This window comes from Quercus suber, unplaced genomic scaffold, assembly GCF_002906115.3.
Source record: "Quercus suber isolate HL8 unplaced genomic scaffold, Cork oak 2.0 scaffold_96, whole genome shotgun sequence".
Classification (NCBI taxonomy): domain Eukaryota; kingdom Viridiplantae; phylum Streptophyta; class Magnoliopsida; order Fagales; family Fagaceae; genus Quercus; species Quercus suber.
In genome coordinates, this window is record NW_027069561.1 from 423,274 (window position 1) to 445,719 (window position 22,446).

General features: G+C 34.3%; 2 protein-coding genes across 2 annotated transcripts; both read left to right on the forward strand.

Annotated features, from left to right (window-relative positions):
* Positions 1 to 2,192: 2,192 nt before the first annotated feature.
* LOC112010755 (14 kDa proline-rich protein DC2.15) lies at positions 2,193 to 2,979 on the forward strand. The gene has a single exon (XM_065774669.1). It carries the CDS (start codon positions 2,286 to 2,288, stop codon positions 2,697 to 2,699), a length of 414 nt encoding a protein of 137 aa, XP_065630741.1. The 5' UTR covers positions 2,193 to 2,285; the 3' UTR covers positions 2,700 to 2,979.
* Positions 2,980 to 15,695: 12,716 nt separating this feature from the next.
* Positions 15,696 to 16,484, forward strand: LOC112010758 (14 kDa proline-rich protein DC2.15). The gene has a single exon (XM_024043112.2). It carries the CDS (start codon positions 15,790 to 15,792, stop codon positions 16,207 to 16,209), a length of 420 nt encoding a protein of 139 aa, XP_023898880.2. The 5' UTR covers positions 15,696 to 15,789; the 3' UTR covers positions 16,210 to 16,484.
* Positions 16,485 to 22,446: the final 5,962 nt, after the last annotated feature.

A 22,446-nucleotide genomic window follows, 5' to 3' on the forward strand; every position in this document is an offset into this window, starting at 1 on the left:
CTCTTAGGACCTCCCTCCTATTTATACTATCTCTCCCTTCTCATTTCTACCATCCACGTGGATAGTTGATTGCTTGTGTTAATCCATGCCCATCAGAACCCTCCTGAAGTCTTTGGGGGTAGCTGTAAGACTGAAAAGTACTGTTCAGATATCACTTCCTTATTAATGTGGCCAGAGAGTTAGCTACAGAGCATTCAATATGGTAGTAGCAGTTTTCCCTTATATATTCCCTTATCAATAGAACCTGGAACGTCGCCCTAGATGATAAGATACACATTTTGATATTTGCTTCGTTTAGCTGAGGGGATATTTCTCCTCATCTCACCTCCCCCAACCTTTACAGTCATAGCTTGCTCGTGAAGTTGAAAGACTTACATCTTCCTCACTATTGATCTATCCTCGGATCACTGAGTATCCTCGAATCACTAAGCCTCCTCGGACAAGGCCCAAGTCCCAATATATATTTGGGCTTGCGTCCTTACAGATAAGATGAAATAGGAGAGTATAGAAAATATTTTAGTTTTCCATTAAGTATGGTTAAGTCGAATGATAGATAACAAATACAAATTCTTTTTGTTATGTTGTAAAAAAAATGACATAATAGAAAATGTTAGTTGTAGAATATACTATTATATATTCTTTCCCTATTACATAAAAACTATTTTGATTAATACTATACTAACCTTATCACATGCTTACATGTACGCTAAAAGCTTTCTTTATTTTTATAATATAAACTGTTTTAGTTTATTCAAGGTTTATATATTTATTCAAAGAGATTTATGTGTTTGCTAATCCTCAAAATAGTTATGAGTGTAATAACCCTAGAACAAAAAGTTTGGGGTTGTTTTCTTTTTGGTCTTTTACGTGTCAAAATTTTCAATTTAACCTTTCTTGTTTGATGCAATTTTATGTTATACCATTCATGAAAATAAAAACCTTGAAACATAAAGAGCCTAAGTGAACACAATCTAAATTTTAAAGGATAAAAGTATGCTTTAGTAAAAAAAATATGTACATACATAAATAGCATACGTAATATATTATTTGAGGAGGAAATCGAAAATGTCTATTTGCCTAAATGTATATACCCTCATTAAAATGCCTCTGTTGAAAACATTAGGAGCTGTCAACTCAGTTAGCTACAATGCTCTTGAGGATATAGTAATTAGATTAGATAAAGTTAAAACAAAAATCAATAAATATAGGATTTTTTATTTAATATATATATATATATATATATAATATTAGAATTGATAACAATTTCAGAGGTAGTGACTAACTTGTTACCTCAAGAGAGGCTGATATAATTTACTCAAAGACCTTTTAAATTGTTCTTGTCTTTACTCTATTCTATGGCACGCCAAACACTCTATTCTTTTATTTACGGGCTTCATGCAATTTTTTTTTTTTTTTGGGTAAATAATTATACTTTCTCACATGCTTGCGGTGCCAAATGATTATGGTTTTTAAATATTAAAAAAGAAAATCACGCTGAGGAAGTACGCACTTTCTTTAATAGCCACTAGTTTTTTTTTTTAAATCCCAATAATATAACTAGATTCAATCTGTGACAGGATAAATGTTGAAAAGTTATCATGGTAAGATATATATATATATATATATATAAAAGCAATCAATAATTACTTAATTAGAATTTAAAACGTTTTAAGGAAAGACAGCACAAGTTATACTACACACAATACATTTTTTAAAGCAATGTGTGACAAGTTATAAAAATAAAAACAATCAAAATAATTAGAATTTAAAACATACATATTATTTGGTTCGAGGGTCAATAATTAAAATAAACAAGATGTCATGCCATATGTAAGTAAACATATGTTAACCAAGAAATAGAACAAAATTTTAGAATCCCTTTGAGTGGAGTTTATAACATGCCTTTATGTTAGAAGCCTTTTTTCTCTCTTTTGTATGTGTGTGTTTGTTACTAAAACGATAAAAAAGAAATTTTGAAAAAAAGAAGAAGATATAGGGTGTCTTTTTGTTTTTGGTGCTAGATAAATCCATGCAAAATAATCAACATACAGAAGAATCTTCCAAAACTTTGGAACATGGCTTATTCAATTATTCTCCAAGCTGCACCGCCAACTAGTTTGATCCAAGCCAATGTGCCCACGAGGGTCTCATCAATCATTTTATTCCCAAACTCTAAAGAAACCACAATCTCCATCTATATAAACCCTAACCCATTTCACCATACCTCCACCACTCCAAACCCATCCTCAATTACAAACATATAGCCTTGGCAAGTGTGTCTAAAAATGGCTTCCAAGGCTATGGCAACCATGGCTTTTCTACTCTCTCTCAACCTTCTCTTCTTCACAATGGTCACTTCAACTAATGTCGCTTGCCCACCACCATTAAAGACTCCAAAACACACTCCACAACACTCACAACCCAACCTTCCTACTAATAAGCCAGCCACTTGCCCCAAGGACACCCTTAAGCTAGGGGTGTGTGCTAACTTGCTGAATGACTTGGTGCACCTTGTTGTGGGAACCCCACCAAAGACCCCTTGCTGCAGCCTCATCCAAGGGCTTGTTGATCTTGAGGCTGCTGTTTGTCTTTGCACTGCTATTAATGTTCTAGGCATCAATCTTAATGTCCCCCTCTCATTGAGCTTGCTATTGAATTATTGTGGAAAGAATGTACCAAAAGGCTTCCAATGTGCCTAATGGTGCTAAGCTAAATCTCTCATTTTTCTACCAAGTTTCATGTTAAATAATTATTTTCACTACATCCTTTGTTGATGGGGCCTGGTTTGAGGCTTTGAGCCGATATCAATCCCATTTTGGTTGTCATTTGGTTTGTTGGAAGGTATTCTCAACCGGCTATTCTTTGGGAAATAATAAAATGTGTTTTTTTCTTTCTTTCTTTCTTTCTTTCTTTCTGGATGATGTAAAATATCTTCTCTTGATGAATATGGAGCTTTGATGTGAACTATTTTACTCAGAAGTGAAAGTTCTTAACCTTTATCATTATTTATTGTATTCTACATTCATGAATTATATCTTTAGTTTAATGGATTTTGACTAGACAGACATGCATCAGTTTTACATCAAATCCTATATAGTAAGTTGTTACTGGTTTTAATTTAAATTCACTACTGAAATTACTTTTTTACCATTTAAAATCTATTATGAAAATGTTGGAGACATAATATTTCTCTTTGAGAATACATGTCAATTCACACGCGAGTTTTTTCTTTTTATTGTTTGAATGACTTGGCGCAAGAAGAGGGATTTTCAAACTACAAAAGCTATTTGTCAAGAAAATTAATGAAATGAAATTGGTCCCAGCAGGGCTCTGATGGTTTGGATTGATCCTTGAGAGCATGCAGCAACAAGTCTACCGATACATTTTGAATGTGAGAATTAATGAGTCTCCTAGAGAAATATGAAAAACAATTGCCTAATTTTGATTAGAATGATTTGCCTGGATCCAAGTACTATGTGACTATAAATTTGTCAATATGAGGTTAAATTAGATGGTGCATGACACCATTTAATTTATCTTTGGTCTCAAATAATTTAGTTGTACACGTGCAAATTTAGGATTGGACATTAAATCTGATATGAAAATTTATAATTGGTTTAATTAATCTTTATTATTTTTATTTTTTATAAATGCCTTCTCCGGATGGGACCTCATCCACTATTTTGAGGGTAAAAAATAGGCAAATCTCGACAATTTTATGCTTTTATATAATTATTTTTCGGCACCTTCATACTCTCCATGTTTTTCTTTACCGCATAATATTGTGACAACTCAATTCGCAAAGAGGATTATACAAGGTTGATAAACCAAGTAGGGATTGTTGAGAATCCAAACTTCAAAGAGTTTTAACCACCATGATATTATCATCTATGAATTCCACAACCAGGTAACATTAAAAGTTAATAATTTATTTCCAACTTAATCAAATGTTTGGAATCCAATCCTCATGGTCAAGCCTTTTTTTTTTTTTCTTTTTCCCCTCATGGTCATGCCTTGGGACTGACTATCTTCAAGACTTTACATTTTATTTATAACTAGTCGCTAACCTGTGCAATACACAAGAAAGTTCCAAAAATGAAATATATATGATACGTCCTAAACTTTTTTTTTTTTTTTTAAATAAAAGTTTCAAAAGCAGTAGAACTTTATTGATAATAACCCAAGTGTACAATAGAGAGGAGAAAAGATGACTTTCCCTCAGCCCAAGCTAAGGGTTCCCTTAACTCCTTATCATTATTAGCTAACATGTACGCTGACTTATTACACAATCTAGAAACTGTCCTATAGGATATATGTCTTGCTTATTACAACATGAATATGTTCTAACACATCAGAAATCTCCTTCAAGCATGGTTCCTACAACCTAATTGATGCCAACAACTGTGAGTTAGCAAACTCTGCAATCCAATCCTTGATCCACAGTTCGTGACAAGAGTGCAATACTCCCAACAAAGCGTGGCAACCATCCACAATGGGTTTTCTTGGCATTGAATTAATTTAGTATGGACTATAATAGGAAAACCATGACTATCTATAAAAATAATGCCCAAAGCAGTATAATTGGTGGCTTTGAAAAAAAGGTCAGTGCCATGTCCCGTTTGAGATGAGAAGAAATAGGAGCAACAGTTGTTGGGTCACTTTTTTGTACCTAAATACTTAATGGTCCTAAATTGAAAATTTTATATTTAATAATAAAAATAAAAAATAAAAACCGAAATTGCATAGAAAATATTCCTAATGTTTGACAATTGAGGGGGAAAAAAAAGGCACATGATTAACTGCAATTGAGAAACTTTAACTTATGATTTACTTGGCTGATGTGTTCATAAAATTGTCCAGGTCCTTTGCATTGAGATAGCATCCATGAGTTTTAGAAATCTCATTTGCAATGTTATATTAAGCTGCAAAAGAAGGATAAATGGAAGAAAAGAAATCAAATTTGTTAATTTGATGGACCCAACTTACAAAAGCTAGCAACCTTTCAGGAGCTCATCAATATAGAAAAATTTGCACTAATGGTTGAATTTATGGACAATAATGGTTCTGAGGAATTAAGATGTGAAAGGCCAGTTGAAATAATTTATCATATAACTAAATAAGGTTCAAGGATTGATAGGACCAAAGAGGACATTACCTGTACACTAAGGATTGGAAGTAGAATATGCACAACCATACCAGATAATGGAATTGGTTTAAAGGCATGCAAAATACTTGAGGTCAATCAGACATCCAATTTCTATTAAAAATCTCAACTACATTTTACATGAAATTCACCTCATGGGATTCAATTGAATTAAAAGCAGCCAAAACACCAAAAATTCTACAAAATCCTATTAAGTATATGCACATGATAGAGAGACTTTCAAAGGATGTTACAAGCCCCAAGAAATTGCATGTTGGAGATGGTGAATTTTAATTTTTTTTTTTAAAAAGTATGATATAGTTGGAACATTTTGAATAGTGAGTTTCACGATTTTATCTTCTCATATACTTGGTCCAGCCACAAAAATATTGCCTTACATGTGTAGGTGGGGATGCGGTGTTTACCTTTATTGATTAAGGAAAGATGTCAATACTGAATCACCTAGATCTTGAAAGACAATTAAGACTCTAGTAGTAAAAAGAATTTATTGGCACCATCACAATCCTCAAAAGCAGCAATATAGAAAGACTTTCTCTATTCTTGTTCCATAAAAGTAATCTTTAAGGCACAAAATTCCACTCCATGGTCAGAAACTCCCTGTATATGCCTGCTATTGGATATAACTATCAAAAGCAATAGAAATTTTTAAAGAAAACTGGGCCTAAGTCCATTTAGCAGAAGGCCATGCATGGGATGGCCACAACTGAGATGAGTTGGATTATGTGATTTTTTGAAAAAAGTCAAATCCACCAAAACTCTCCTTCTGATTTAAACTCCCAATAATATTAGGAAACTGATTCTCCATACTAAACTCAGGTCCTACTTTCACGTTCTCATTAAAAGTTTTCCAAACTTGATTATTTGGATTGTCGATGGATATCTCAGGCCTGCCACTACCAGCCACCTCCTTCCTCAGCCTAGAAACAGAATTCCCCCACCCCCTCCCTAAAAAAAAAAAAACACGAAGCTTGCTTTCAAGAAAAGTGTTCAACCCTTTCTAAACACGCAAACATCCACGTCTTGCCCCATTATGGTACTCTGACATCTCCATAAAATGATCAATCTTATTCGACCTACTAGGAAACTTCAAGATTTTATGATACTCATGAAGCCATTTGAAAAAAAATTTCTTGCTAAAGTCCCACCGGCACAACTCTACCAAACAAGTCAAGATCCAATTCAACCCTGATCTACCAACTCAGATAGAGCCCTAATGTTTGCCACATTTTTTAGTAATGGAATATGAATCCATACAACCCCATCAAAAGCCAAGACAAATGACTTTGAATAAATACAAAGAGACAGAGAATTCTTCCCCACAGACCCCCCTGGTTTAGAAGGCTTGGTATTTTAATGGTTATTGTAGAGGCTTGGGGTTCAAATCTTTTAAGGATAAGGAAGGCAGGGCTAGAGCATATTAAGGAATGTACTGACCAAATTGACTTGGCCAATAGAAAGATTGAAGGAAAGAGCCAGGATGTGAAGGGTAAAACTATTGCAGGGTGGGGAAAATATTTTGGGGAACAAAAGGTAAGATTAGATATGTCGCAGGTGGAGGGTTGGGTGGGAGGGGAGAAGGGAATGGTGAGAGGGAGGAAGAGAATGGTGGTAGTGTTTGTGGCAAAGGGAGGGGGTAGGGTGGAGGGTGGGATGAGGTCATGTATGTTACAACAAAACTTAAAAAAGCAAACCAAGAAAACCCATTATAATTTTGAAAATTATATTAAGAAAACTGCATTATCATAACGAATTACACGCATACATTACAAAAAATCACCCAACAAAACAAATCAAGAGAAAACCATTATAATTTTCAAAAAGGATCCTTGAAAAACTACATGAACATTGTGCTACTAGCTCATGAAATTGTTAAGAACTACCATAGAGAAAAACGCCAAGGCAGGTAGGCATTAGGAGAGATTATGATTCAGTGGAATGATGGTTTACATTTCAGTAGTATGTTTTTCATCCCTAAGCTATTGCAAATAGTTCTTTTTTCATCCCTATTTTGTCTCAAACTATTAAAAATAACTCTTTATAAAGTTTAATAATGAAAAAGAACTTTTCAAGTTTAAGGACAAAAATTAAACTTTCAATAAATTTTAGGGACAAAAATAGTATTTTACCCAAAAAAGAGGTAATGGATACAACTAAAATATATGGAGTAGGCAAACGAGTTGACTAATAAGACATAGGTTATGTTAAAATTGGGAAGTAAAATGGGGAGAGTATAGAAAATATTCAAGTTTTCCTATTAAGGATGGTAAAGTTGAATGATAAAAAAAAACATATACAATTTTTTTTATTAGGTTGAGAAGAAAAATGACATAATAAAAAAAGGTTGTTTGTTTGAATTTACTATTATTTCCCAATTACATAAAAACTAATACTATACTAACCTCATTCCATGCGTTATATGTATGCTCAAAGCTTTCTTTTTCTTTTTCTTTTTTTTTTTTTTTTTTTAATGTAAACTTTTTTCATTCATTAGGGGTTTTCTCAAAGCTTTCTTTTTCTTTTTCTTTTTTTTTTTTTTTTTTTAATGTAAACTTTTTTCATTCATTAGGGGTTTATGTATTTGTTCCAAGAGATTTATGCGTTTGCTAATCTTTGAAATAGCTAAGAGTGTAATAAAACCTAGCACAAAAACTTTGGGATTGTTTTCTTTTTGGTATTTTTTTTTTCAAAATTTTCATTTTTTTTATTTTTTATTTTTTGGTTTAACCATGCATATATTCAAAACTAAGGAACCACAAGTCTATTAAAAAGCGTGGCCGGCTTTATCACTAGCCAACAAGTCTTCCACCATAAGCGGTGGGTTAAACAAAATAAGGTAATCTGATTAAAGATCAGCCCCATCCTAACGAGCTTATAAGCACCTCTATTAGCTTCCCTGTACACATGTGCCACAGTGCAGTTAGGGAAGGTCTTCATCAGGTTCCTGCAATCAGTTAACAGTGGTTCTAGGATAAGATTATCTACAGATAAATTCGATATAAGTATATAAGAAATTCAACATCCATTTCCACACAAATATTCTCTATATTAAGCCGTTTAGCCAGGTTCATCCCATCCCTGAGAGCCCACAATTTAGCCAAGTTGATTGACGTGTTTCCAAGCTTTCTCACACAACCAGCAACCCAATCCCCATTACTGCATTTGAGAATTGCTCTTCCTCCAGCCTTCTTCGGGTTGCCAAACACAGAACCATTCTAGTTTAACTTTACCCACCCCGATTAGGGTTTATTCCAAGCCATTTGAACCTGGATTCTCCTCGATTTCTTGGGACTATTTGGAACTATAGCAAAGAACTCTACTCCTTTCTTAATGCAGTAAGCATAAGTATTAGGATCTACTCTCCCAAATTGGAAGATAATCGTGTTTCTCTAGAGCCAAATTAGCCAAATTGCCTGTGGGAAGAGAATTTTCCAAGGGAACTGAGGCCTGGGAAAACAATCAGAAGAGTTATAGTTGCTCTTTAGCTAGTCCATGAGGGGAAGACCATAAAAAACCTATTTAGTATCCCTAATTCCCAACCCTTTCCACACCTTGCTCGCCTCTAGGCAATCTCTCAGAACATGGGTGATAGATTCAAAAGCACTTCCACACACTTCACACATTATCATGATTGAAACCTCTTGAACCAAGAACTTCACATGTAGGAATGCTATTCTAGGCAAAGCCATAAAAAGAATTTTATTCTAGGCGTGGTATTTGTTTCCCAAACCCATCAACATGGATGAGTATCAAGGTTCAAAGGATTTAAATCTTTGGCAATAAGTTAGGCAGATTTAAGAGAGAATAATCCATCCTTTGAGAAGGCCCAGACAAGCTTGTCTTTTTTATCCTAGTTAGTAGCAAGAGGTATGCCTTGAACTTCCTGGAGTATGGTCTCTAGAAGATTAAAGGATATCCCATTAGAGTTTGAAAGGAACATCTTCACTGATATGTTTCCTTCCCCTTTAGTACGCGGCCCTTCTATTTGATTACTTAAGGATCCAGATGGCAGCCAAAAGTCTTCACATAATCCAACATCTTCCCCATTGGCAATCATTTATTTTAATCATTTGTTAAAGATAATCCCCCTTTCTTTACAGGCAGCCTAAATTCTTGAAGTAGGGAGCCTTCTTCCTCCCTCCCAAAGTCTGACTGCAATTAAGTACTTGCTAATAAGCATTTGTGGCCAAGGACAATTTAGGCTTGAAGCCATCCTCTAGCAAAGCTTCGCCAAAATTGTAGCATTACGAGCCTCCATCTAGAAAATCCCTAAATCAGCCAGTTCTTTTGGCTTCGTAACTTTGCTCCAACCAACCATATGCATCTTCCTATTCTCCACTGTCGATCCCCAGAGAAACTTCCTAACTAACTTGTCCACATCTTCATAGATTCTGGCTAGGAGATTGTAACACTGCATAATGTATTTAGGAATAAAGGTTACCGCTACCTTAATGAGCACAAGCCTTCCTATAGGGGAGAGGCATTTAGTTTTCCAACTAGCCAACTAAGCTTGGACTCTTTCAACCACAAATTGGAAATCATTACTGCTTCTACCATTATGCAAGATGGGAAACCGAGATATTTCCCTATATTAGATGTTTCACTAATTCCCAAAAGCTGCACAATTTCTTCTTTGGTTTCAACAGTAGTATTAGGGGAGAAGAACAATTTCAATTTTTCCTTGCTAATTTTCTGCCCTGTGAGAGCGCATAATTCATCCAACACTTCTGCAATAACCTCACTATTACCATGGTCCGCTTTGGCATACAACAGGAGGTCATCAGCAAAAAACATATGAGAAAACCCAGGTCCTCCTCAAGATGCCTTAACTTTGTTCCATTTACCATCTTCACATTTCTTGTTAATTAGTGAGCTTAAAAATTCCATACATAAGATGAAGATGTAGGGGGATATAGGATCACCTTACCTCAATCCCCTAGAAGGGTGAAAAGTCTCCATCTGGCTTCCATTAAACAAAAAGGCCATTGATGTAGAACAAATATAGCTCAAAATAAGCTCCACAGTGTCTCCATGAAACCCACAGGCTATACATCATGCTTCTCACAAAGCTTCATTCCATTCTATCATACACTTTTTCCAAATCAATCTTAATAATCATAAAGCCTGCTTTCCCTTTCTTCTTCTCTAGAGTATACATAGGCTCTTGAGCGACAATGATGTTATTCGTGCCTTTTCTCCCCGATATGAAGGCAGTTTGTATGGGGGATACAAAGGGCGAGATCAGGTGCTTCATCCTAAGCACTAGAATCTTTGAAACAATTTTATAAATGGTGTCACACAGGCTAATAGGTCGAAAATGGCTAATTGTTTCAAGCCCCAGCTGCTTCGGGATAAGGGCAACGAGCGTTTTATTTAGCTGAGAAGGAATTTTTTTTCAAATCTGAAAATTTGTTTAACTTCATACTTAACTAACTCCCCTACCACCATCCAAAACCTCTAAAAAAGCCCAACATGTAGTCCATCAGGACTAGGGGCTTTGAAAGCTTTCATGGAGTTCAGTGCAAAAAGGATCTCTGCATTTGTGGGAGCATGAGTTAAATTGAAAGCCTCAGATTCAAACAGACGATTACCCCAAACATAAATACACTCAGGCACTCTGGAGCTTGAACTTTGCTTAGTACAGTAAAGGCTGGAGCCAGCTTGGAAAATCTCCTTAACCCTGTCCACATCCTCCTCCCAGTTCCCATCTGCATTTTTAATGCGCACAATGTGATTCTAGCTCCTGTGGTTTAGCATGGAAACATTAAAAAAAAAAAATGGTATTTCTTTCCCCCTATATAAGTCAATCCGTTCTAGCTTTATTCCCCAAAGCTCCTCCTCCAAAGCTAGGATTTTCTCCAACTCCTCCGACAGGAATTTATGCAGGTTAATCAGTCTTTGAAAGGGGGAATGAGCTAAGGCCCTCTCAATTCCCAGAATTCTAGCAACAAGATTCTTCTTCTTTCAAAAAATGTTACCAAACTCTTCTTTATTCCAAACATTGGCTTTATTAATAAACTCATTAATATCACTACTGATATTCTACTAATTACCTTCCTAAGCTTCCCTAACAACACCAGGGAACCCGTCATGGCTGAGCCATATGGATTGGAAGCGGAAAGGTCTTACCCCACTTCTACAAGGAAGGGCTTCCAAAGACAAGAGCAAAGGGCAGTGATCAGAATTAACCCTGGCTAGATGCTTCACCAGGGCTTCAGGGTGGGTGATCTTCCACTCCGAGTTGGCCCAAACTTTGTCCAATCTTTGTTGGATTAGGTCAGTGATATCCCTTTTATTGGTCCAAGTATATTTAGACCCTAAGAATCCTAGATCAAAAAGGTTGCAATAATCCATACAATTGGTATACTAAGAGACCCTCCTACAAATGCCATTCCCTCCAAATTTCTCTTCCTCATTAGTAACATCATTGAAGTCCCCCATAATAGCCCAAGGAAGATTGTGTCTCTCAGAGAGAATTTTTAAATTACCCCACAAAATACATCTTTCTCTAAAACGAGGACTACCATAAATTGCACTTAAAAGCCAAGGTTGAGTTTGGGGACTAACCGGGACAATAGCATGAATTTCTTGCTTCGTCACAGATAGGATGTCCATGGAGACAATATCAAAGCACTAGAGGAGCCAAATGCCACCTGCGTACCCAGTGGTCTCTATAAAGTAAGCCCCATCAAATGGAAGCCTTCTAATAATCTCATCAGCCCTTAGGCCATCAATCCGGGTCTCTGTTATCACAAAAATGACAGGTTGGTGCCATTCGACAAGATCGATAACAGTTTTCTTAAAGGTGGGCTTCATAGCCTCTCTAAAATTCTAGTTTTCTATTTTTCCTCCATAAAAATAAAAATTTTAAAACGTAAAAGGTGAAACAACCTAAATTTTAAGGACTAAAATTGTACTTTAAGAAAAAAAAAATATGTACATACATAACTATTTAAGGAGGAAATAGAAAATGCCTATTTGGCTAGATGTATAGACCACCATTAAAAGCTTAAAAACTAAATGCCAATATGGATAAGATAGAAATGGGCCATGGCAATGGTGGTTAGTTTTTATATTTTATCTTTCATAATTTGATATTTACAAGGAAGAGGGAGAATTGAATCCTGAATGTTTTCATTGAAAATATTAGAATGTGTCCATCAATTAAGAATAATAGTTATTAGATTAGATAAAGTTAAAAACAAAAATCAATTCATATAGGATTTAAAATGAAAAAGAAAAAAGAAAAAAAGAAAGATAATATTTATATATGAATTAATATCAATTTCAAAGACGATGACTAACTTATTAGGTCAAGTAGAGGTTGATATAATTTACTCAATGATCTTTCTAGTTGTTCTTTTTTGTTTTTTTGAAGTGGATCTTTCTAGTTTTTCTTTTCTATACTTTATAGTCTGTACTCGATCCTACGGTATGCCAAACACTCTTATTCTGTTATTCACGGGCTTCATACATTTTTTTTAAATAAATAATTGTACTTTCTCATATACTTGTGGTGCCGAATGATTATGGTTTTTAAATATTAAAAAAGAAATCACGCCAAGGAAGTAGGCACACTTTTTTTTTTTTTTTTTTCCAGTAATGATATTTTATAGAAAATGAGTCATTTTCAAGAAGCATTTTTTATAAAACTATCTCATTTTTTAATGTTTGGTAGCAACTTTAAATGAGTTGAAAAATAATTTTCTAACTTCCCTTATTTAACTTATTGTGAGATAGAGTTGTTTTTCCAAAAAATTTAGTGGAAAATAATCTTTAATTAAAAATAAGCCATATTTTATATTTTGACCAAAGATAGTTTTCCTTTCACCTATCTTTTTTTATACTACCAAACACTAGAAAACAAAGAAAACTATATTTACACAAGGTTTTGCATCAAAACAAACAAAGCATTAATGTCCACTAATATTTTTTTTTAATTCCCAATAATATAACTCAATCTTTCTTTTCTTTTTTTTGAGAAAGAATAATATAACTCAATCTATGATAGGATGAGTGTTGAAAAGTTGTAATGGTAAGTATATATTATATTTTTTAAAAATCAATAATTACTTAATTAGGATTTAAAAATACATATTATTTGGTTCATAGGTCGATAATTAAAAATTTAAAATAAACTAGATGTCATGCCTTATGTACGTAAACATATGTTAGCCAAGAAATAGCACAAAATTTTATATATATAAAAAAAAAATTAATTAAAAAAATATAGGGTGTCTTTTTTGTTTTTGGTGCTAGCTCGATAAATTAAACATATATAAATTCTTTTTGTTAGGTTGAAAAGAAAAATGACATAATAGAAAAAGTTGTTTGTCTAAATGTACTATTATTTCCCTATTACATAAAAACTAATACTATACTAGCCCTTATCGCATGCATTACATGTATGCTCAAAGCTTTTTTTGTTTTTGTTTTTCAATGTACACGTTTTTTGTTCATTCAAGGTTTATGCATTTGTTCAAAGAGAATTTATGCGTTTGCTAATCCTCAAAATTGCTAAGAGTGTAATAAAACCTTGCACAAAAAGTTTGGGTTTGCTTTCTTTTTGGTCTTTTACATTTCAAAATTTTCATTTTAGCCCTTCGTATTTTATGCAATTTTCTATTTTCCCTTCATGAAAATAAAAACTTTGAAATGTAAAGGGACCAAATGAAAAAAACCTAAATTTTAGGGCTAAAAGTATACTTTAGTTGAAAAAAAAATATGTATATCATAAAATAGTGCGCTTAGATACATTTGAGGAGGAAATTGAAAATGCTACTTGCCTAGATACATTAACCACCATTAAATGCTCAAAAACTAAATGTTGGTATGGATAAGATAGAAATGGGCCATGGCAATGGTGGTTAGATTTTATTTTTTTTAACAATTTTTTAATTACAACGGAGAGAGATTTGAATCATGAATATCCCCATTGAAAACTTAGAAAGTGCAATTAATTGAGTTACATGACTCCTAAGAATAGTGATTAAATTAGATAAAGTTAAAACAAAAATCAATAAATATTGGATTTTTAAAAAAGAGAATATATTATATTAGAATTAATAACTTAAGAGACAATGACTAACTTGTTACCTCAAGGGAGGTTGATATAATTTACTCAAAGATCGTTTGAGTTGTTCTTTGTCCATATTTGATTTTATGGTATGCCAAACACTCTTATTCTGTTATTCACGGGCTTCATACATTTTTTTTATAAAATAATTGAACTTTCTCATGTGCTTGCGGGGCCAATTGATTGTGGATTTTAAATATTAAAAAAGAAAATCACGCCGAGGAAGTAGGCACTTTATTTAATATCCACTAGGTTTTTTATAAAAAATCTCAATAATATAACTCAATCATTTTTTTTTTTTTTTTTTTGTTGAGGAAAATAGTATAACTCAATCTGTGATAGGATAAGTGTTGAAAAGTTGCAATGGTAAGTGTGTGTATATATATATTTATTTATTTTAAAACAATCAATAATTACTTACTTAGAATTTAAAACATTTTAAGGAAAGATGACACAAGTTATACTATGGGACACTCTCTGAAGTTAAAATAATCAATATATATATATATATATATATACACATATACACGCAGCACATTCTCTTAAGTAATATGGGACAATTACTCTTTTTTTTTTCTTTTTCTTTTTTCTTTTTTGAGAAACAAACACACACAAAGGGGCAGAGAAATGAGTTCTAACACAAGGCACACAATAACTTTTGAGTGAAGTTTGTGGTGTACCTTTGTAGTAGAATCCATTTTCCCTCTCCTTTGTGTGCATGTTTGTTTCTAAAATTTTTTTAAAAATAATAATAATAAAAATAGCTAAAACATACATACTATTTGGTTCGAGGATTGACCATTAAAATAAACTAGATGTCATGCCTTATGTACGTAAACATATATTAACCAAGAAATAGCGCAAGATTTTAGACAAATTTGAAAATAAAAAAGATATAGGGTGTCTATTTGTTTTTGGTGCTAGATAAATCCATGCAAAATAATCAACATACAGAAGAATCTTCCAAAACATTGGAACATGGCTTATTCAATTATTTAGTTTGTGATGTACCTTTGTAGTAGAATCCATTTTCTCTCTCCTTTGTGTGCATGTTTGTTTCTAAAATTTTAAAAATAATAATAATAATAATAATAATAATAATAATAAAAATAGCTAAAACATACATATTATTTGGTTCGAGGATTGACAATTAAAATAAACTAGATGTCATGCCTTATGTACGTAAACATATATTAACCAAGAAATAGCGCAAGATTTTAGACAAATTTGAAAATAAAAAAGATATAGGGTGTCTATTTGTTTTTGGTGCTAGATAAATCCATGCAAAATAATCAACATACAGAAGAATCTTCCAAAACATTGGAACATGGCTTATTCAATTATTTCTCCAAGCTGCACCGCCAACTAGTGGCCGGATTTGATCCAAGCCAATGTGCCCACGAGGGTCTCATCAATCATTTTATTCCCTAAACTCTAAATTAAAGAAACCACAATCTCCATCTATATAAACCCTAACCCATTTCACCATACCTCCACCACTCCAAATCCATCCTTAATTACAAACATATAGCCTTGGCAAGTGTGTCTAAAAATGGCTTCCAAGGCAATGGCAACCATGGCTTTTCTACTCTCTCTCAACCTTCTCTTCTTCACAATGGTCACTTCAACTAATGTCGCTTGCCCACCACCATTAAAGACTCCAAAACACACTCCACAACACTCACAACCCAACCTTCCTACTAAGAAGCCAGCCACTTGCCCCAAGGACACCCTTAAGCTAGGGGTGTGTGCTAACTTGTTGAATGACTTGGTGCACCTTGTTGTGGGAACCCCACCAAAGACCCCTTGCTGCAGCCTCATCCAAGGTCTTGTTGATCTTGAGGCTGCTGTTTGTCTTTGCACTGCTATCAAGGCCAATGTTCTAGGCATTAATCTTAATGTCCCCCTCTCATTGAGCTTGCTATTGAATTATTGTGGAAAGAATGTACCAAAAGGCTTCCAATGTGCCTAATGGTGCTAAGCTAAATCTCTCATTTTTCTACCAAGTTTCATGTTATCTAATTATTTTCATTACATCCTTTGTTGATGGGCTCTGGTTTGAGGCTTTGAGCTGATATCAATCCCATTTTGGTTGTCAATTGGTTTGTTGGAAGATCTTCTCAACAGGCTATTCTTTGGGAAATAATAAAATGTGTTTTTTCTTTCTTTCTTTCTTTCTTTCTGGATGATGTAAAATATCTTCTCTTGATGAATATGGAGCTTTGATGTGAATTATTTTACTCAGAAGTGAAAGTTCTTAATCTTTTTCATTATTTATTGTATTCTACATTCATGCATTATGTCTTTAGTTCTTAATCTTATTTATTGTTACTGGTTCCAATTTAAATTCATCACTAAAATTACATTTTTACCATTTAAGATCTATTATGAAAATGTTGGAGATGTAATATTTCTTTTTGAGAATACATGTCAATTCACACGTGAGTTTTTTCTTTCTATTGTTTGAATGACTAGGCGCAAGAAGAGGGATTTTCAAACTACAAAAGCTATTGTCAAGAAAATTAATGAAATGAAATTGGTCCCAGCAGGGCTCTGATGGTTTGGATTGATTCTTGAGAGCACACAGCAACAATTCTACCGGTACATTTTGAATGTGAGAATTAATGAGTTTCCTAGAGAAATATGAAAAACAATTGCCTAATTTTGATTAGAATGACTTGCCTGGATCCAAGTACTATGTGACAATAAATTTGTCAATATGAGGTTAAATTAGATGGTGAATGACACCATTTAATTTATCTTTGGTCTCAAATAATTTAGTTGTACACATGCAAATTCAGGATTGGACATTAAATCTGATATGAAAATTTATAATTGGTTTAATTAATCTTTTTTTTTTTTCTTTTTTTTTTTTCTTTTTTTTTTTTTTTTTTTTTTTTTCCTCCAAGCTATGAAGGTTGGATTGATCTCAGCAGTAAAATTACCAGATGAATCTTTAAGAAATCTATCTGGAACAGTGACTGAATCATCTAGAACATCAATCATTGAATAGGTATCTAGAATTACCTCGATTTGGTGTTTCCACACAATATAGTTTCCATAATCGAGCTTCACAGTCATCATGGATGACATGTTTGACAGAAGCAACAGTGAAGTGTTCACAGGTAAACTCGCAGTAGCCATAGCTGGAAGAGTAGTTGAAGTTGATGTAGAGGAAGACGAATCAGATAGAGCAGAAGCCAAAAAAAAAAAAAGGATCAGTGCTCTGATACCATGAAAGACTCTCTCAAACTTATGGTATTTTCTTACAGAAAACACTGAGAAGAAAAAACCAGAGAAAAGGAAAGAAAACAGAGAGGAAGAAAGAGCTGAGATATTTTGCAAGAATTTTGTAACTGAATATATTTCACACTACGTTCAATAATGAAGGTTACAGGTTATATTTATACAATCACTGAATGAGAGAAGGAGAGCACGAGGGAGATGAATAACAGATTCACACGTGCTTCTAACAACCTCACACACATGCTCTGTTACTAACTAACTACTAACAGCTTATAACTAACTGCTAACAGTTTACTTAGTTTAATATACATACTGAAACGACACCGTGTTCTTTAAAGCAAATGTTTCTCAAATATATAAAACGGCACCGTTCCTTTTAATGAGAAACGTCACCGTTTTGCTTTAGTTTTTCTTTGTGTTTTCCTAGCCTTGTATACGACACCGCTCTGGGCTGCATCTTCTTCTTCCTTAGGATTTGAATGCTCTGGACTGCTATGCTCTGGACTGCTATGGCTTTCACTCTCCATAGTTTTCTTTACCGCATAATATTGTGACAACTCAATTCGCAAAGAGGATTATACAAGGTTGATAAACTAAGTAGGGATTGTTGAGAATCCAAACTTCAAAGAGTTTAAACCACCATGATATTATCATATATGAACTCAACAACCAGGTAACATTAAGAGTTAATAAGTTATTTCTAAGCTAATCAAATGTTTGAAATCCAATTTTGAATCCAATCCTCATGGTCATGCCTTTTTGTTTTTGGCGAAAACACTATTTCAATCCTTAAATTTTGAGGTTACAGTCAATTTGGTCTCTACATTTTGGTAATAATCAATTTGATCCATGCTATTTTCAACTTGCAATCAACTTAATTCCTACTATTAATTCACTAATGGAAAATTCTTACGTGGCAAATGGTGGGCACAGTTAGCACATTTGATGCTAACATGACAAATAAAATAATAAAAATAATATTTAATATATATTTTAAAATGCCAAGTTGGCATTTTCCCAATTCAAAATAATATATATGTTGAAAATAAATTGTTGCTAAATATTATTACTTTTCCTAATAAACATTTCTGATGGACAGTTCAACTTAATTACAGTTCTTGTAAAAAATCAATCCATAAATTACAATAGTTCTAAACAGTCTCACAATACAAAATTTGAAATGAAATAAAAACAAAAACCTCAACTCAACAGAGTTATATTCATTCTTTGGGAACCAAACAGAGAGAGAACGCTTTTATTTAAAAGAAAAAACAATTCCTTCGTATTACCTCTTTTAGTTTTGGTGATGGTAAAGAAACAAAGAACTGAAAGTCAAAACGTGAGAGAAATTAACGGATCATAAAAGATCAAAATGAGTGGAAGGGATTGGGCCTCAGAAATGTACACATGCATGCATTGTCACCATCCCCGCCTTGCGCCGTCGTTGCCATTCCTGCCTTGCATCATCACCTTTCCAACGATCAAATCCAAGCGCCAAATAGAGATCTCATTGCAGCCACCTGATGAGCAAGTTTGTTTCCTTTGTAATGGATTTTCTTTTGGTTGTTAGGGTTTGGAAAATTGGGTTTTGAGGTTGATTTTAGATCCATGGGTTTGGTGTTTTGATTTGGCTTTTTGAAGTTTTAAGGAGAAATTTGGCCACCTGATAATTTGGGTTTTGTGTAAACATATTTAGTTAGATTTGTCTCCATCAAAGCCACTGGATTGGACTAAACGTAAAGATACCAACCCGAAATGCGAGGGGTCTACATCTGGGTTTGCTCCAATGAAGCACGGATGCGGCTGGGAGGGTGCCACACCAGAGTTTGACGTAGCTGCCCATGCGTCGGTGCTGCATCTAAGGATTTTTTTTTTCACGGATTCACACCAACTTGGCTCGATTCGTGCCGAACTGGACAGATTTGGTCCAAATCGAGTCGTATCGGCTAGCGACCGAAACGGACTAAAATGGCCAAAACAAGCCGAAATTGGCCTTGAATCATGCCAGAACAGCCGAAATCGGCTTTGAATGAGGCTTAAACATCCTAAATTTTTCCTTCCTTAATTTTATTCTAAATATTCATTGCTTCTTTTGTATTTTCTTTTTTGTTTTGTGTTTCTTGCCTTCTTCTTTCTTTGTTTTGTGAATCAAGGCATAGTAATGTGTTTTTTAAGAATATTTTAACAGTAAAAATACCTTAAAAAAATAAAAATATTTTTAATAATTTTTTAATCACCGCACCCCGCCACACTTGCACCTAACTTTTTCAAAAATTGTCAAGTCCCGCACTCGCACCCGAATCCGGAAACATACCCATGCTTCATAGGTTTGCTCTTGTTCTTTTTCTTGGTTTCTGTTTGGTTACCAAGAAATTTTGCTGGGGAAAATTTGTTGAATTTTTTGTTCTAAAACTTCAATTTCTTATTGGTTTTTACTGATCAAGATGTTTCCCAGTTGTATAGAGGTGACATATTGTGGAATATATTTGTGAATTCAGGAATTAAAAAAAAAAAAAAATGAAGAAGGTGATTTTGTGTTTGGTTGCCATGAAAATTGAAAAAAAAAATCAAAGAAAATCAGATTCCTAATTTTAATTTCCACTTTTAAAATTCTGAAATTAAAATTATTTTTATTTTAAATGGGAAAATGCCAACTTGGCATTTTAAAATATTTATTAAATATTATTTTTATTATTTTATTTGCCATGTCAGCATCAAATGTGCTAACTGTGCCCATTGACTGCCACATAAGCATTTTTCGTTAGTGAGTTAACGATAGGACCAAATTAATTGCAACTTGAAAATAGCAGAGATCAAATTGACAGTTATTAAAATGTAAGGACCAAATTGACTTTGACCTCAAAATGTAAGGACCACAATAGTGTTTTGCCATTTTTTTTTTCTCCTCATGGCCATGCCTTGGGTCGAACTATCTTCAAGTGAATCAAGACTTCTCCTTGTATTTATAATGTTGAAGCTATTCTTGGATGTACAGAAGAGTCCTCTTTTTCCATAATGAATGTTCTTGAAAGTGGAGAGTTTATGGGATAAATGGATGTCCTTGGAAGTTGAGAGGCCTTATCTTATTTTTCTTTGTTGAATGTGTGAAATGATGATATTAAAAATTACATTGTAGAGTACAGCGATTATCCCAAATCGTTGTACTAGTATTAATCAGTATTGAAATATTTAATTTTTCTTATCAAGCCAAAATGCTTTCTAATTCGGTATTGACTCTTTGTTATGCGGAGAGTCATGATTTGAATCTCCCCAATCCCATTATTCCGATTGTAGGGGCACGTTTTCCTCCCAGAGCCCAAATGAAATGGTCCAAGGCACAGAGAGCCCAAAACAATGAATTTGTAGAGAGTGGCCTTGAAACTGAACTTTCAATGAATTAGGTTAACAACAATCACAATAGGCTAAGTGTTACTAGAAAGCATAAACAAGCAATTTTGGGCAAGGAAAGTCCTCCTCGCGAAAGTCTGAGGAAGATTGTTCTTATGTATTTCTCTTAGACTTAACCACAATTACAGTTCTTGAGTGTATAGTGATTTTTCTACAGATTCTCTAATGATCCCTTTGTAATGGGGTTTTTCTTCTTTATATTTTCCTTCCTTACTTCATCTTAGCCCCCAATGTGTAGATCAAATTGTTAGCTTTGATATTTGTCCCATCAGCACCTTCTTGAAGTCTTTGTGGGTAGCTGTAAGATTGAAAATTACTGTTCAGATATCACCTCCACATTAATGTAGCCAGGGGGTTAGCTGTAGAGCATTCAATGCAGTGGTAACAGCTTCCTTCTCAGATATTTCCCAACTCTCATTTTTCCTATCCTTATCTGACGTTTACCCTTACCAGCATGATTGCCCATTGCCTAGTTCTTGACGTAAGGTCGGACTTATGACCTCTACTCTGCTTAGCTGAGGAGGTACTTCTCCTCGGACAGCACCTCCAGTTCCTCATGATCAGACTTTTTCCACTGACCCTTAATTTATAGGCTTCCAATAGAATTTACCTGTCCTTAGATTATTTGGTCTCCTTGGACACGGCCCATGGCCCAATACCCATACCTGGGCCCTTTATCCCTACAATAGCCCCTCGAAATTCCACTCTTTTGCTCCTCGGGAAAAAGTGGGATTTCGATTTCCTAGCAATTGCCCCCTCACTCTTATGTCATTTCTTTATGTGCAGGTATCTTTTCAACTGCAACGAGGCACGCTCCTGATGCTTCGGCATCTGGGATGCTCCAACATTTATTTCATTCAGTGCCCTGTCCCCCACATCCTACAGTGTGGTAAAGATCCTGCGGTGGAGAAATTTTATGGGGATTTGGACGGGAACTCTCCCGCTTACTTTTCCCCTCCTTATATATATTGCTTGAAGATTCTGGCTGTTCCACTTTTTGCATCTTCAACTCTCAAGAACCAGTTCGATGAGCCCTTTTATACTTTCGTAAGTTACCTTTAGCGTCTTTTCTTAAATTTAGAACCTTTTCTTCCTTGGCCTCTCTAATTTTACCTCGTCACCCTAACACCTTCAATTATTTTTCAAATGGGTAGATTCGCTAGTTTAATGGACACCCCAGAGGGTATAGAGAGCTTTAAACTCGTTACCATATTCCACTTAGGGTTTCCATTAGGTATTGCCACCGAGGGGAGTGGCATGCCCTGAGGCAAGAAGGGGAAGTAGTAATCCTTATAATTGCCTTTATAGAGGGAGGGATGAGAATCCCTATGGGTAGAGTGACTAGGGACTGCCTTATTGTCCATAGACTTTCTCCTACCCAGTGCGCCCCTAATGTGTTTAGGATTTTTGGTAACGTAGACACCCTTAACGAAAAGATGGGTGTGAACCTCACCCATCATGACATTAACTGGATATACAATCATAAACACCTCAAAGGATAGGGATATTATCTGAAAACCAAGGTCCCTATAATCAGGCTGATATCATGTCTCCT

What these genes read in the sequence shown, in the direction of transcription:
- LOC112010755 (XM_065774669.1), top strand. Translation starts at nt 2,286, where the DNA reads ATGGCTTCCAAGGCTATGGCAACCATGGCTTTTCTACTCTCTCTCAAC.
- LOC112010758 (XM_024043112.2), top strand. Translation starts at nt 15,790, where the DNA reads ATGGCTTCCAAGGCAATGGCAACCATGGCTTTTCTACTCTCTCTCAAC.